Below are 16,786 nucleotides of genomic sequence, written 5' to 3'. Positions count from 1 at the left end.
TCCTTGAGCGATTGGTGCTGGGTTACGTGGCCAGGAAGCCCATACCCCACACATGTGTCCAATGCATTCCCCAAGCTATTCAGCAACTCTGCTTCTGTCGTGCTTGGATTTACCCCCAGGTTGCAGGCAATGATGCCCTGACACACTCTCAAAGCCAGCATTGGACCTACCAAAAGTAATTTCTTTCTCCATTGCTCACCCTGAGCAAAACTTGACATGGGTTTTCTTTTTTTCAGTGCAATTTTAATTAGTCCATGATGCACTCTGGGTTTTTATGAGAATAAACAGTACATGCCAGCTCCTCTACACCAGGGAGCCTCATCCTGTTCAGACTAGAAACATTATGCTGGATTTCTGAAAGCCTTTCTTAAGATGGATTCATTTCCATGAAGAAATGGTACGATTTCAACAAATGGAAATTTTTCAACATAGGGGAAAAAAAAATCAGTCAGGAAATTCTTGGCTTAGCCGACTTTGGGGCACGGCTCTGCACACAGCAGGTGCAGGATGCCAGAGCCCTCCACAGGGAGAGCTCAGGCTTCACGTCGCGGTGCTGAGGGCTGGCGCTGAGCACTGTCGCACACACACACGCACACATGCACATCCATGCATAGGCACACATGCACATGCATACACACACATGCACATGGGCCCCTCTGGCAACCTGTGTGTGGGCAGAAGCAGAGGGCAGGAATAGAGATTTAAAGGAAGACTTGGCTCTGGACGTGGCTGATGGACGCCACGTGTAGACTCATCTCCAAAAGTGTGGGAATCGCTTGCACACTGCAAAGAGCAAGTGCTGCGGGAGCATCCTGCAGACTGTGGGGGAAAGCTGGCCACGCCGTGGTGGGGGTGGCAGCAACCCAGCCTTCCCACCACATCTGCAGCCCAGAGCCTCTGTAACTCCACCTCGGAGCAGGCTTGCTTCCTTGTACACAGAGGAGATCATGGGAGGAACAGCTCGGGAAAGCCCGGAGCACTGCTGCTTTCTGGATGTAAGTTCAGGGCTTGCTTTGCCACCGTGCAGCTCATCAGCATGACAAATGTCCGACATGCATGTGTACCCGTCCCTGCTGGACTCATCAACAGAGCTCTGGCTATCACTATTTTGTCATTAATTAGGCAGAAGCATCCAAGATGCGAAAGAAGACGTGCACCAGATACCAGATCTGCGGACTGTTATTCAGCGTGCTGCTCATTTCTCTTATTCTGATATTTTTTGGTGTCAAATATCTCTGGAACTCAACACCCAGAAAAGTAAGTAAAAACTCTCTGATCTGACATTTCTGAGCGCTGCTTCCCCAAACAGAGCTGTCCCCCCACCTAACTCACTGAAACTTTCAACACCCTGAAACCCAGGCAACTTTACAAAATGCATTTTCTTAGACTACAAGTATTCATGGGACTTTTAAAAATCTTTGTATTATTCATAACTAGCTTTTACTTTATACAGACTGGGTTTGTCTCTCTGTCACCACATTCTTTCCCTAACTGACAATTACAGGGGATGGGACCTACACCACAAAGAGTTAAAGTTACTCTTATTTCACCAGCAGCAAATTTTATGACAAGTAAGAAAATATTTTCCATTTCATTTCAATTATCTTGCCAGAAACTGGTGGAAAAGTCATTATGCCACCGCATAAAGAGGAGAGAAAGCCAGGACGCAGTGGTGATTGATTGTCATGGATTACATTTCTTACTTTAATGTGTCTGCAATGTGAGGGGATGGTGAGACAGATTAGCTTTTGGAGGAGCTCCTGCTAACTGGATTGTGCTCATTTATTTCCAGCTCCCTAGACAGATGCTGCTGTAAATGCTGACCATGCTGGGGCTGGAAGCGGAGCTGCACATCTCTCGTGTATCTCTGCCCACTGCTGCCCAGCATCTTGGCAATTCTGCCAAAACCGTTATTTTTTGTCCCATACCCCAAGCAAATCACTTAACTTTTAAGCCAACAGCCAGCCCTCAGCTCTTCATCCTCCTCCCTTCTGAGTTTCCACACTCATCCAGGAGGCCCCGATTTGCACTCTGGCTCTGGAGGGTTTTGCCAATTCTCAACAGCATCTCCAAAATTCCAGTGTGCAGCCAAGGTGGCCTCCTTCCCAAAGTGGCATTGCCTCTCTCCTCCCTGCCCCATGCTGCAGCTGAGCTATCCCAGCCAGGCAGCCTTCCTGCTGGGTGGAGGAAACACCCCGTTCGCCAGAAACTTTGTCTTCTTATCAGCAAATAGAAATAAATAACCTGAAAAAAAATAAAAGAAAAAGTAATGAAAGCCATATGTGCCTCCAGGCTCCTGTCAAGACAGTTATAAAGTCTCTACTGTTCCTCGAAAAACAAGGTGTGTGCCAGCTGTGGGGATAAGAGGCCGTTAACCCCTGGAGAGGAGTTTTATCCCAGCCAGTGGTGCAGAGCCATTGCCGCAGCCATGGAAGGGTTATCCTGGGCACTGGTCCTTGGCTCCGTTGGCCTGATGGAAGTTGGAGTCTGTCAGTATTTCTGGAAGCCCTTCACGCCACCTGATGGGTGGACAAGCGAAGCTCAAGGTCACAGGAAAGCAAAGACATTCCTGCGGTGGAGCTGCATGCTGATGCTCCCAGCGTCCAGCATCGCCGCATCTTCTGTGACCATGAGGAAGCAGCTTCTTCGACTGGCCCGGGAGTCCTCTGGGAAAAGCAGGAGGGGGAAGGCTGGAAGTTCCTAATGCTTCAAAATATAAACCAAGGGGAATTAAACTCTTTAAAGAACAAAAAACCCTTTGAGCTCCCTTCATGCAAGTGGAGAGTGGAAAAAATCTTTAAAGAAGACTTGTTCCTCCGAGGGGTGGCCTTGAACATGGTGCTGCCCTCCGCACAGCAGCATCTGTGTCGGCTGGCACCACTGGTGAGCAAAGGCAATGAGTCAGCTAACAAGGGGCTCGTCACGGCCTTGCAAGGCATATATTTCAACAATTGACAAGCAAGTGTCATTTTAAGCCCTATAAAACATCTCACAGCTCTCTAAGCAGCACAGAGTCAGCCAAGCCCAAATGGGTTAGCTGGCCACTGCGCTGGCAAAAGAAATTCTTCTTAAATGGAGAGGCACTTGGAGGTAAGGTGCCACCTGGAATCCTACCCTCCTAGAAATGGTTTATGGCACCGTGCACATTTTGTCAGTCAAAACCAGTGGCCTTACAGCCATTTTAGGCTTCGGACTATTTTTACCATACCATAAAATCCACTGACAGCCCTATCTCTCTGTAAAAGCCTCCTGCTGACTGACAGGAGATGCTCATGGCTGCCAAGGCACACATCGCTCTTCTAATTTTTAAGCAGGGCAAAGGTACCCAGCAGTTACCCATGGCCCGTTCTGTGCCCACGCTTAACCAGCAGTCACAAAATGGGGGGTGCTGGTGCTGAAAACATTGGTTTGAAGGGGGCTTTAAACCCCCTTATAGGGAGGGATGGACTGCGAAGGGAGGTTTTGGTTGGGACCACAGGTAGAGCCCCCTGCCCCTTGCCAGGGCATTGCCGTGGGGTCAGGGTGCTCCTTCCCAAGCTCCATGGCCACGCCAGGGAACGAACAGGGCTTTTCTGTCCCCCTGCCTCCATCACTCCCCCCGTCATATGGACTTGGGGGGTCTTGCACAAGCCCTTTGCTTCCGCACAGCACCGTTTGATTTGGGAACTGAGACCCCCGCCCCCCCAAGGCTTGCCGGGTCTCACCACGCCAGCAGGATCATTTCTGTGATTCAAATAACATCTGCCACTACTCATTCTTTAAGGGTCAGGCATCTGCAGAGACTGGAGGGCTGCCGGGATGGCTGAGTGCGGTAAGCACGAGAGCACTGCTTCCCCTGGCTCCCCACAGGGATGAGTGCCACTGGAAAGCCAGCTGCTACGCCCCAAAGCTCTTCAGCAGCCCTCGAGGAGATCTTTGATCTGCAGGCAATCCCTGATCTCCTCCAGGCAGAGAGAGGCTTTTACCTCTGCCTTTCCAGGAAAAACAGAAGGCACAGAGATGGAGCAAGCAAGCCAGGAAAAGGGGAAAGTGAGGTCCCTTGGGCTCAGGACTTCAGTCCAGCCTGGGACATGAACAGGCTTGTATCACAGAAAGCACTGGCAAAGGCTGAGTTCCTTGTGCAAGTGTGAGATGAGCATCTTCTCCCAGGCTTGGCACATGTTTCCTCACAGCCCAGCTCCATCCTGCCCTTCTTCCCAGCCCCGATGCCTAGGAACTGCCTCTCCTTTAACAATGTAGATAATCATCCTGGCTCAGAACCAGGATGCAGGGAAGCAACCGGCCATGTGGCAGGGTACCAGGGATCAGGTATCCAGCACCAGCCCACTTGCCCACCTGTCCGTGTGTGAAATCAGGCAGGGGCTGGGCCAACCCCTCTGTGGTTTTGGCCCTCGCAGGTTTATGATATGGAGCACACGTTCTTCAGCCACGGTGAGAAGAAGAAGATTGTGATGAAGATCGACCCGCTGGCCAGGACAGAGACCTTCAGGAGTGGGAACGGCAGCGAGGAAATCCTGGAGATTCATGACTTCAAAAACGTGAGTGCAGCAGGGTTTGTCCCCGGAAGCCTGCCTGTCATCTTCCAGCAGGACCAATGGGCTCCCTTAGGACTCTGCAGGGTTGCAGGAGCAGGACCTAAGATGATCAGGGAGAGCAATGCCCATATGCAGACTCTCTGGGGATGCTCTCAAAGGAAAGGAGATGTGTATCTACATAAGCTTCCACCAGTATTTAATAGTTGTTCAGTTCCAACAAAATGCATCTTAAAAGCAAGACCTAGTTATTGGATTTACCCTTGCAAAGGAATGCAATCATCATAAATCTATCCAAGCCCAGTACATTTGTCTGTCTGGAGAGCTTTAAAACCTCATGACAATGTTGGAGGCTCTCTCTGAAACCTAATTAAAATTTGTAGGGAAATACCCTGTGCAGTGACATATGGCAAAATTTTCAGCTAATAGCCTAGCAGGAACTGGGGGCTGAATGTTCATATAACCATAACGGTCAGATGCTATTCTGCATATTTTTTTTTATGATTACTAGAGCTCATGATAGTAATTAGAAGAAGGACAGCAAAGTAAAATTTTATTACTATCTGCCTTAAAATATTTGTTAAAAGCCAAATTCTTCCAAACTATAAAACGCAATATCCCTTAGGAGAACCTGCTAGTATATCTGAACAGAGCTTGCAAAAAAACAGCAACAGGAAAAATACGACTAAACCTTCATCCAGCTGTACCCTCAGTACAATGGGGTTATTCACTTCCTCCTGCTTTGCCCTGACTGCTTTTTTTGGTGTTTGTTTTGATGCTGTAGGGGATAACTGGCATCTTCTTTGTGGGACTTAAAAAATGTTTCATCAAAACTCAGACTAAAGTCCTACCTGAGACCACAGAGGCCAAGATCCCCGAGCTTGAGGTAGGTGAACCAAAGAGGACACTTCTCTGCTCTCAGTGAAACCCACTCCTCTCCCTGGCATGGGGAGCTTGGCTGCCATCTCCACCACCCTCCATCTGCTCCAGCCTTCTGAGAGTGGCTGCAATAAAGAAATAATAAGTTGTGATCACTTCATAAAATGATCTTATTTCAGACAATTGCTTCTAAAAACAACAAGAGGAAAGAGACAGGATTAGACAGCCAAGAGACAAAAACCTCTCGGCACAATACCAGAGATCAAGAACAATAATCCTGTTGTAGTCAAAAGGTTGCAAGGCAGCTCAGGTTTGGCAGGCACCGAAAAGTCAATCAAATTGTTTTCTCCTAGAATTGAGCCTCATGTTCTCAAGCAGAATGAGGCAGAAGTAATGAATTTAAAAGAGCAGCCATGTTTAAGAAATTTGATTTGAAAAACCACTTGGCATATAGCCCCGGGACGTGGGAAGCACCGGGCTGGGGCCACCTCCCTGTCCTGCATGGACCTTCCTCCCATCGATGTGCCTGGTTGTTTCTTGCATCCATTTAACTTGCCCTCAATGTCCTGCTGCAAGGGGCCTCACATTTTGCATGCCACATGGAAAAAAATTGTTTGACTCCATATTTTAACCCCTCTCAGACAGTGTAACCCGGGGTGATGGCTCAGTCCTTTGAGAGCAGTTGTTCCTTGTCCTCATCCCCATCCCCAAGCCCCCAGCGGTGGCACAGCCCCGTGACACAGCCCTCCCACCTTCCCATTTGCGAGACGAAGGGTATTAGCAGATTGAAACAGCCCCAAGGAAGACATTGCAGATAAAATGCCAGCAGGACACATGTTTGAAATGAAGCGTGGGCAGAAACATTTCCCTGAATCATGACCCAAATTCGCAGATGCCGATTCTTTGATTATCCTATAAGAAGCTAATAGATCTTTTCGGCTACTTTCATAAAAGGGATATGACTTGCCAGGCTTTAGCAGAACATTGTCCCAGGTAGAGAGCTGAAATGCACAACCCATGAGCTAAATGTAGATATAAGATCCAGTCATCTCTTCCCAGAGCCTGTACGCTGCCAGGTCCTTCAGGCAGCACCTCCCCAAACGTGTGGCTTTCTCCACAGACTCAAAAACCAATTCAGACTGAGTTAGGTTGTGTTGGCTTTTTCCTAAGACTTCCCAAAGCCATAAGGAAAAACTCTATAAAAGAGAAATACAGCTCCAGATGCCTTCTGGAGTGAAAAATGCTATTTGCCAGCTTGCTTTACAGGCTACCACCACCAACATAGACAGAGTTGCCTTGGCAGATAGGTCGGCACAGACCCATCCAATAATCTTTATATATCTCCCTCCCTAAGCAACTGCCAAAACACACCATGGACTAATGCAACAGCAGAAACATGTAGTATAAATTTCAGAATATGGCCGTGCAAAGAATTTCTGTGAGGAATAAATTAAAGTGTTCGATCATGTAATCAGTAGCAGAAGGAGAGAGAAATTAAGTATTAAGAGCAAAGCAGAGATATGTTTTAATCTTGGTTTTAAATGAGCTGGGGCGCTCCAGAAGGCTCTTCCAGATTGTGCAGACTGCACAGGAGAAGGCTCTTGAAGCACAATGAATGGAGGGAGGAGAGAACAGGGTGGTGTTGGCTGAGAGCGAGCAGGAAAGACAAGGCTCATGATGGGTCTTCCTTCATGAGGACCAGTGAGGTGTTGCACATGCACCCAGCGAGCACCACAGTCCAAGGCAGATGACACCCAGCTACTCTTTGGGAGGACAAAGGTGCCTCTGGGTAAGCCAAGGGGAGGAGAAGCAGACAGTGGTGGGAAGAGGCTGTCTCACCACACTAGGGTGAAATCTTGCTCTTCTTCCAGGGAGAAGAAATCACAGCCACCTACTTTGAGCAGTCTGTGGTCTGGGTGCCTGGAGAGAAGCCCATTCAGAACAAGGAGTTCCTGAAAAGCTCCAAAATTTTTGACATTTGCAGAAACATGACCATCTACTGGATCCACCCAACACCAATAGCAGGTACAAGGAGCCACCTCCTCCCCAAAATGCTCATGAGCCCCCTTGCCAGGACCAGTCCTGCCACCCACCCATGTCCTCTCTGTCATTTGCCCTAGTGCAACATGGTAGGAACCCATTTCCACAGCCTCGTAATACATCTCAGATGTAAACACAATTTTGGCCATTACCACAAGAGAACATGGCCAATGTAATAGCATGGGGAGAAGTGTCTCTGGGCAAAGCACTTGTCTCTCTTGGCTCCCCACCACTATGCACTTTGCAGAGTGGCCACCCTCTTCATAATGCAGGGAAAAAAAACAAACCCCAAAAACCAAAACTAAAACAAAAAAACCCAACCAACCAAACAAACAAACAAAAAACTCTTTGTACCTGCAGAGAAGCCAGCACTGCTGGAAACTAGGACACCTAAATTCTCATCACCGCATGATCATCAGAGCATGAGCAGGCATCTGCATCTAAATCACACAACGGGGTTGCCACCTCCAGCTGCTCACTACATAGCCCTCGCAGAGGTTGCAGCCTCTGAGATCTGCTAGTGTAATTACCTGCTCTCTAACCTACTTCTGTCTGAACAAGCTAGTTTAAAAACCCCTGCCCAGAAACCTCCCTCTGCTCTGCAGCCACAGCAGCACATCTTGTTCCACACAGGTATCAGTCAGCTCATGGCCATCGATGGTCCTGAGAGCAAGTGGGCATCAGAGATCACCGATGCAGAGGGAGGCTGCTGCCCTCGGCTGCTGTTCCCCTTCAGCTTCCTCAGTCCCCACTCTCAGACCCTGTCTGCAGCTGAGTTTCAGCAAAGGAAATCAATGTCACTGTGGGTCTCACCTAAGCCATGGGTGCTGTAGCTAGGCCTAACCTGCCCCAAATCGTATCACTTTGCTGGGGCTCCACAAATGCCACCCCAGCAGCAGAGCCCACTATGAGGACATGCTTCCCCACACCCACAGCCCTATGCAGGGGATGCCAGCACCATGGGCACCCCACCACCTATGAGCACGGGGAGGCTCTGTCTTCTCCACCCTCTCCTCCTGCCGTAGTATCTCCTACAGCCCTTCTCCCAGGCTTGGTAAGACCAGAGGGCAATGGAATACAGCTTTTCATGTACCTTGGCACCAAATTTTGGTAGAGGCATTAATGCTTGCTGCTGCATTTGTCCCCCTGATCTCTGGTTGTTGACAGCAATGTTTGGGCTCTTCCTGTAGTTCCTGAGCTGGCCAGTCTTGAAGGGGCAGAAGAAGAAGACCCTGAGCTGCTCGTAGACAACCAGAGTTGGTTGGACAGGGGTAGCAAACGTGAGGTGGAGAAAGATGCACAGCCAGGACCCAAGCGTCGGGCACGGCAGCTCACCGAGGAGGACCTGCCCATCAATGACTATGTGAGTGCAGGGAGTCGCACCCTGGGGTGCCCTTGCAATGCTCCCGAGATGTCCTGGTCACGTTCCTAGGGTGTCCTGGCCACAGTCCCAGGGTGTCCTGGTTGTGCCCCTGGGGTTCCCTGGCCATGTTCCTAGGGTGGTCTGTCCATGCTTTTTGCGTGCCCAGGCTGCCCTCCCAGGATGTTCTGTCCATGCTGCTGGGGTGTCCCGGTCATGTTCCTGGGGTGTTTCAGTCACGTATCCTCCTCACTGTGCTGACACTGGCTCTTCCTGGCAGTCAGAGAACGGCCTGGAGTTCCACCCCTTGTGGGACGAGCGAGGCTACTGCTGTGCACAGTGCCGCCGTGCCAACCGCTACTGCCGGCGGGTCTGCGAGCCCCTCCTGGGCTACTACCCCTACCCCTACTGCTACGAGGGTGGAAGGGTCATCTGCCGGATCATCATGCCCTGCAACTGGTGGATTGCGCGGATGCTGGGCAGGGTGTAGCGCCCACTGAAAAGCATCCAGCGCTTGGGTGCTGCCCCATGCCCGCCTGCCATGTTGCCACCCTTTTGGATGTGCCCCAACGTAGCCAACACACAGGTTATTACCTGCTTGATTGTCAGTAAGTATGCAAGCCTGCCGACCGTGGCACCCTTGCCAAGCATGCATCACCTGTCCCCTGGCATCCCATGCTGCTCCTGCAGGGCTGGAGGTGACTGTGCTCGAGTGCATCGTCACCACGCTGAGCGGCAAGAGGCAAAAAATAAACGCCTTGTATGAGCGATTGCAAAGAAAATGGAAACCTGTTTAGTCTCAGTCTGTGATGCTTAATGGGTCTGAGAAGAGATCTAATTGCTCAGTTGCCTCATCACAAACATCCATAACTCAGGTACTGTGACAGCCAACACTCGCCTCACTGGGAATGTGCGAAGATCCCTAATTTGCTCCATAGCAGCATTGGTGGTTGTTCAGCGCATCCCAACCCTCTGTTCCCACATGCTCTGATGTGCTTGGTCCTTACTAGTGACACATCAGGGGTGACACCAGTCCCTTTTGGAGCAACATGCAGCATGGCAGCATGTGGGTAAGGAGGCCCCAGGAACTGGGAGGCCAAAGCCAGAGGAAGCCTGCCCAGCCATACGTGCAGAGCAGGAAGCAGAGGTCAGGCTTTGCTAGCTGTGACTGTGCAGGGTGCTGGCGTTGGTGTTCCCAGGGCAGCCAGGCCCTCCCTCCATCCCCGCGGCTCCCTCGGGGACATGAGCACTTTTTAGGGGCAGTTCCCTCCATCCCTGTTCACAGCTGTGCAGGCAATGTGGTTAAAATGCTGGGAGCACAGTGCAACATAGCTCCCTGTGTGCCATCCCAAGCGACACCTACTGGCCTTGGGGACACCAGGCATTTCTGACAAGTTCCCCGAGACATTTATCCCCCTGAGAGGGGAGGTCCAAACGCAGCAGGCACCTGTGAAACCCACCCAGCCACAGCTGCTGCAGTAAACCGAAGCCTTGGGGCCAGTCAGAGGTGCTCATGTCCTGGCTCGATATGTCCAGCTGGGTTATGAAGGTACATCTGATGCTTTTGCCAGGACAGCACTGTCCTAGCATTTCCCCCAGCACATGCCTGTACCTCCTGGTGGCCCTGATGTCTCTCCAAATTAAAGTGTCTACATAAGCATTATTTCAGTAGATAAGACCTGCACCCTCTGATGGCCGCAGTGCCTGCCGCTGGCTGTGGGGACAAGCAGGCCAGACAAGACTCCTCAGGGTGGAATGGACAAACGGCCAGTGCTGGTTTTCCTGCAGCTGCTTGGAAGCCTCCTGGCTCCCCATGCCACCCCCTGCCAGCAACATCCCCACCCGCCTGGCATTGCCTCCACTGTCCACCCCAGGGAGGAGCTGCCTGCGGAGGCAGGACACAGACCAGCGCAGGGTGATTTCCCTCCATGCAGGCTTTCTGATGAGGATGGGTTCATCCAAACTTGTTCCTGCCTTGCCTCCATCCACCCATTAATCACTGTCAGCCATCTCTCCACCCTGTTTTCTGTGGTCCGATGCACTCTGCCTTGCCGTCCTGGCCCAGGCGGCTTTCAGCCAGCCAGGCACTGACAGCAGTCTGATCTACTCACCTGGATTAAACACAACATAAGGATTTCAGGTGTTCCCCTTTGGGTTCCTCCATCAGCAGCAAGACTGGCCTGTACTGGGTCATTTGCTGTACCACAGAGTGGTTTGTTTGGGGCTAACCCAGCGCTGTTTGCCAGAGGGCTGATGCAGAGTTCCATCACACCTACCTGTGGCTTAACCCCTCCTTTTACACCTGCCTCCTCCCCAGGAGGACAGGCAGCCCCGGCAGCGAGCCAACTGCTCCAAGCCACTGCTCCTGCAAGTTTGGTGCTTGAGATGCAAAAACCATCCAAGCTGTGCAGGAGGGGAGCTTCACTGCACCACTGCAGCATCATGCTCAGTAAGGAAAAGGCTGGCTGATGAAACAGCCCAAAGATGAGCAGTAGCAAACAAACACAAAAGCTTAAATCCACATGTCTTACCCCATGGAAGAGGCTGGGGAACCAGACAGCTCCAGCAACATTGCCCTGCTCTTCCCCCTGAGTGAGTGGCCAGATGGCAGAAGATGCACACATCTGCAGGGGCTGAACTCACCTCCTGGCTCCTGGGCTGGGACAGTCCAGGCCTGCTGCTTCAGCACTGCTACACAACCACTGGTATCAAGAAAATTCAATTACAGAAGTTATTTGTACGTGCAAGTGCACCAGTGACCATTGGAGAAATGCAAGTTGTGATGGTCCAGAGCTTACCAGCTGGCCTGAGGCAAGCGGACTGACCCCCAGGATGGGGTTTGCTGCTCTTCACAGGGACTTGAGCAGAGGAATTTCCAGGAGATTAAGAGAAAAGCCAAGGAGATTTCATAGAGTAAAATATCTTAATATTTATTGTGTCTCAGGACAAAAGAGTTCTACTTGATACACAAAACCAGTTAAAGCAGCATATAATACTGACAATCAAGTCACAGTTGACTTGGTGCAAGAACACCTACTAAGGTAAAGGCACCAGGAGCTACACCACCAAACCTCGCTACAGCTTAAAGAATCACTACAGCCTGTACTTTAAAAAGGACAACAATAAAAAAGTACATAAAACCCAGGGCAGGGATGAGAGAGCTTGGCAACAAGCCAAGGGCTTCAGGCAGGCAGGGCCATGTTTTAATGGGGCAACAGTCCCATCTCGAGAGCAGCTGCGTCCAGAGAGTGAGGGGACATCAAGGAGCTGCCAGAGATGTGGGGAAGCATCGCTCCCCTGATGGAGGCACTGAAGACAAGCGCTGGGAGTCCCATGAGCCCACCAGCACGGTCGGTTCGGCACAGCATTCGAGCATGCTGCCAAGGAAAGAGCCAGGGGATGCGGCACCTGGAGAAGTGCACTTGCTGTAACCATTGCAGCTACGCTAATTATCCCAGGCGGCGGCACAGCAGAGTAGTGTTAGGACAAGTCCCTGAGCACACCAGGACAGCTGCTGCACTCATTTCTATGAGCTAGTTGAGAAGATCAGACAGTTCCAAGGAAGATTTCACAAAGCGGTGACCAGAGGATAACCAGAGGTGGGGGCATCCTTCCTGACCACGGAGAGAATACCCTGCAATGAACAAGACAAGGTGTTAACAGACAAGACTGGATTTACACTCAGCTTAAAATGAGGTAGTAGACATGGTCTTGCAGGTGCCCTCTATCCCCGTATGTCCCCAAAAGTGGTACCCGCTGCTGCGCTGAAGGTCCCCAGGGGCAACCAAGCAGCAGCCAGGGATGCAGAGGTAGCCACCAAGCTTACATCGCTGGACATACCCAGCCGCAGCCACAGCATGCTGGGAGCCAGCTACACCATCTCATACTGATTGTTCGTGATGTACTGGGACAGGCAGCAGGCAAGAATGATGCCAACCAACTGAAAAAGAGAAAAATAAATCCACACATCAGAGGTAACCAAAACCAGGATGTGGTGTTTTGGGGGAAAAGGCTGACATATTGCTCCAGAGCATCAGTTTTATAAAATCCAAAGATGGACAATGGGTTTTACAAACCACAACACGGGCTGACATGCCCTGCTGTGGAGTAACTGAGAGAGGCTGAAGTGGAGGATCCTGGCGGGCAGCAGCCAAACAAGATCCTCACAAGAGATGCTCCATGTCCCATCCTGTTACATTTTGCTTCATGAAGCATCTACTGCTTTATGGCAATTTCAGAGATTACACAGATATCAGGAGAGTCACAGTCAATTACACAGCCACTAGAGAACAGCAGCCACCTCTCTCTGTTGCAAGGACAGCAGGGAAGAAACGTTGCTGTTCTCACATCAGCATCTGAAGGACATGTTACTGTTATCGCAATGTGGTCTCTCAGCCCCTGTGTACACATTTAGGGCCAGATCCTGCAGGAGTTTGACCTACACCAGTCAAGTTAGAGGCACATTTCCATGATGGGTCCCTGCCAGCAGCACAACACAGCAAGGCTTGCTGAAATAGCGATAAAAGCCAGGAACCAGTTTCAATTCCCAAGCCTGGCATCAGCCGAGATAACTTCACAGCTGGGAGCATGCAGCTCACCATTTGTGTGTTGGTCACATCTTGGTGACCCCACAGCAACCACAGCCCAACTGAGGAGAGGAGGGTGAGTGGCTGGGCACAGCAGACCTGTTCTGACTCTTGGAGCCACAACCAAAAGCACTCACTAGCACAAACTGCTGCCAGAGGCTGTTGGCTCCCACCTCTCCCCCAGTTTAGTGCATCCGTTACAGGAAACCCACAACAACACACTCATTACAGGACAAATATCTTGGCAGGGTTCCTTCTCCTCCTCCCCATCAGCCAGCAGTCCTGTGGGACAGCACCTTGCACCATGGCCTCACATGCTGGATCAAGGGGAGGATGAATTCCTGTCCCTCCAAAGTCAACACCTGCCGAGCCCGCTCTGCAGCTGCTCAGCACTGAGAGCCCAGCAAGCTTCCAGAAACCAGTTAGAGAAGGGGCAGCTGCACATCTTGCGGCTCCCACTGCAGCGCATCAGAAAACCCTCAGCTCCTTGGGAAATCCCACCACAGCATCAGTGTGCCCAATGCCCAGCATGGCAGAGCTGGGGGCTGGGGCCTCTCATTTCCTGTCAGGATAAAGCCTGCCCGTTTTTTTTTGCTGCTGTGGCTGCTGCAGGAAGCGTCCTGCAGGATGAAGTAAAGGAGAGGTGGTGGAGCAGGAGGAAGAGGAAACAATCGCAGGGTAAGGTGGCGAGCGTGCGGAGGCATGAGCTGCCAGCACAAGCAATGCTCCATGGGCGCTCACAGGGTCCCAGTCATGCAGAAACAGTGCCAAAACGCCTCCCTGATAGCAAGGTCGGTGGGTAGGAAGAATGCTATTTGATCCCTGCCAACAGCAAACACAGGGAGTTTGTTTCACGTAGCCTAGGCTCCATTTGGGTTTTTCTTGGAAGTTGGCGGTTTCAGACAGGAGCTTTCCTCAAATAACCTGGGCTCACAGAAACAGATGGTGCTTCAGCCCTGGGTTTAAGAGACTGGAGATTGGTTAAACTCAAAAGGAATGTGCAGGATAGCTGCTTCCTCCTGGCTGAAGCAAGACATGCCTTTTGTACACACACCAGACTTAGCACAGAAATTAAATACCTCTGGAAACATGCTAGCTTCACTCGGCACTGCTGTGCCAGCCAGCAAGGGCGAGTTACCTGGAAGCAGGCGACGCCAAAGGAGATTCCAGCCACAATGCTCATTTTTGACTCCATTGTTGACGTTACCAGGAAAAAGCAACCCTGCAGAGGAGAGAAAGCGAGCACATGGTTTCAGTGCTTTTGACCCACCCCCCGGCCCCGAGGACAAACCAGCACCTCCCCAGAGCACCAGCAGCTCCAATGGAAGATGCTCCCATGCAGGCAGCAGGTTTCTGGCCGCCACCTTCCTGCCTGACCTCAGCAAAGTCATTTCCCTATTAGCACTGCAGCTGGCCTCCCAGCCCAGCTACACTATCAAGGGGAGTGCTGCCCTTGGGCTGTTCCCAAGTGGAGCCTTGGGCTGAGCAAGGTGACTCATAAGGGGAACGTCAGATGCATCACAGTGAGCTTGCCCAACATTCACTGCCAGGTCAGGACTCTGCATATCCCTTGAGAGATGTCAGTGCTGCCAAAATGAACTTTACTGGGAAACTACCTCCTTATTCACCTGTTCTCCAAAGCACACAGACCTGAGCACAAATGTTTGGGTCCAGCTGGTCCTTAACCTCCAAGGAAGGAGTAGGGGGGGTCTCAGACATGAGAAAAGGCTCATTCCTCCATACCCTTCCCCTACCTCCACCTCAGATGAGTCCCTGGGCCACAGGGTGTCTGTATCGAGAGAGCAGTTCTCCTTTTGAGTCCACCAGGGAAGGGCAAGCCCTTCTCTACCCACCCAGCTCTGCCCTCCCCACCTCCAGGACTGGCAGAGGAATTTTTCTGAGTTTAACTTACATCCACGAACACTTTCAGCTTGGCTTTACTCAGGTCTTTCAGATCCTCCTCTGAGCAGCCGTCCTGACTCTTGCAGCAGCTCCAGGGGATGCCCCTCTGGGTAAAGTACTCAGTCCTCTCCCAGTCTGAGTAGTTCTGCACTCCACAGCAGTGCAGCTGGAAGGGGAAGCAGATTTGGAGTACGCTGTCACGCCTGGGTATTGTACTGCCAGTCCTACCACCACTACAACAGCTCCTATGCCCTTGCACCTCCAGGAACTGCCCCCATCTCGCTCAGCATGTCCTTCAAAACACCAAAGCCCGCGGTGCAAAAGTATCCCCAGCGCCGCAATGGGGATGTGAGTAACGCCAGACGTCCCAGGGCACACCCTGGGGTGAGGTAAGCGCACCCACCCGCTGCAGCCAGAGGACAGCCTAGGCACTCACTGTTCTCTGGATGGTGTCAACGGCCTCGCTGTGCCGATCAGCAGTCACATTGTAGTCCCTCAAGGCCACGTTGAGGTTACCCTCAAAGTTTGTCTTAATCTGCAAGAGAGAGGTCTCTGCAGTGGTGCCATCCCCTCCCGCCCTTCAGGACCTGCACCCCCACATCAGTCACCTCTTCAGCGATGGCAGGAATGACTCCAGCTGTGTCCAGCAGACATTCATCCGGCCACCCAGGCAATTAAACACTATATTAAAGGGCAGGCTGGGATGTGCTGTTGCAGCAGGGATGCTGCATGTAATAACAAGGATCTACACAGTGCCAACTCCCCCCCAAACAGGCTGCTCCACAGCATGGGAACCCTCAGAGGAGTCTTAATTACAGGCATTATTGCAGAAGATAGACCAAAGCCAGAAACTAAAGTCCAGGGCTACTTCACCTTTTCTGGCAGAGGGACAGCGTGATGTGCCAGACAGACTCAACTCCCAGCCTTGTCCTTACGGGTCCTTACCGGGACCAAGCTGCTCTTTGGTGTGTTTTAAACCTGTTTTAGATAAACTAAGCACTGCTCCCAGCAGCACCTTTGTCCCTCCAGCAACATCTGCAACTGCACTTGGGTTAAAATCAGCACAAAACTCACTCTGCGGCATTGGGAGCCAGCAGCAGCCACCCAGACTCACCTCATGCCTAAAGACAAACCCCACGACAGCAGCAACCAGGACGATGAGGAAGATGAGGGACAGGAGCATGGCGTACTGTGGGCATAAAGGGCAGGATGGGACAGGGTAGGTGGGATGGGGTGAGGTGGGTCAGGAGGGAATGGGGTTGAGATGGGATGGGGTGGAGTAAGTTAGGAGGGGATAGGACCCCATTCCACCCCATTCAGGGCCACCCACCGGCTTGACCACCCAGGTGCTGCCGCGGCAGGTGGCAAAGCAGCCGAAGGTGCCAAGGAGGACAACAACAGCGCCAGCGCCCATCAGGACGAAGGGGACGTTGGTGGCCTTCTCGTCCAGCAGGGAGAAGTAGACGGCCAGGCTCACCCTGCCCCAG

At 51.6% G+C, this 16,786-nt stretch overlaps 2 protein-coding genes across 2 annotated transcripts; one reads left to right on the top strand and one right to left on the bottom strand.

Moving 5' to 3' along the window:
* Positions 1-947: 947 nt before the first annotated feature.
* Positions 948-9,301, top strand: TNMD (tenomodulin). Its single transcript, XM_010194502.1, has 7 exons — positions 948-995; positions 1,123-1,257; positions 4,398-4,538; positions 5,317-5,418; positions 7,283-7,436; positions 8,642-8,814; positions 9,092-9,301. Exons 1-7 carry the CDS (start codon positions 948-950, stop codon positions 9,299-9,301), a joined length of 963 nt encoding a protein of 320 aa, XP_010192804.1.
* Positions 9,302-12,653: 3,352 nt separating this feature from the next.
* On the bottom strand, positions 12,654-16,779 carry LOC104534924 (tetraspanin-6-like). Its single transcript, XM_010194491.1, has 6 exons — positions 16,630-16,779; positions 16,414-16,488; positions 15,736-15,834; positions 15,310-15,465; positions 14,536-14,619; positions 12,654-12,751 (listed from the first exon to the last, which is right to left on the bottom strand). Exons 1-6 carry the CDS (start codon positions 16,711-16,713, stop codon positions 12,683-12,685), a joined length of 567 nt encoding a protein of 188 aa, XP_010192793.1. The 5' UTR covers positions 16,714-16,779; the 3' UTR covers positions 12,654-12,682.
* Between the last annotated feature and the right edge of the window lie 7 nt (positions 16,780-16,786).

This window comes from Mesitornis unicolor, unplaced genomic scaffold (genome assembly GCF_000695765.1).
Source record: "Mesitornis unicolor isolate BGI_N332 unplaced genomic scaffold, ASM69576v1 scaffold32560, whole genome shotgun sequence".
NCBI classification, from domain to species: domain Eukaryota; kingdom Metazoa; phylum Chordata; class Aves; order Mesitornithiformes; family Mesitornithidae; genus Mesitornis; species Mesitornis unicolor.
The sequence above is the reverse complement of the archived record's forward strand: the minus strand, read 5'-3'. Positions and strand labels throughout refer to the sequence as shown.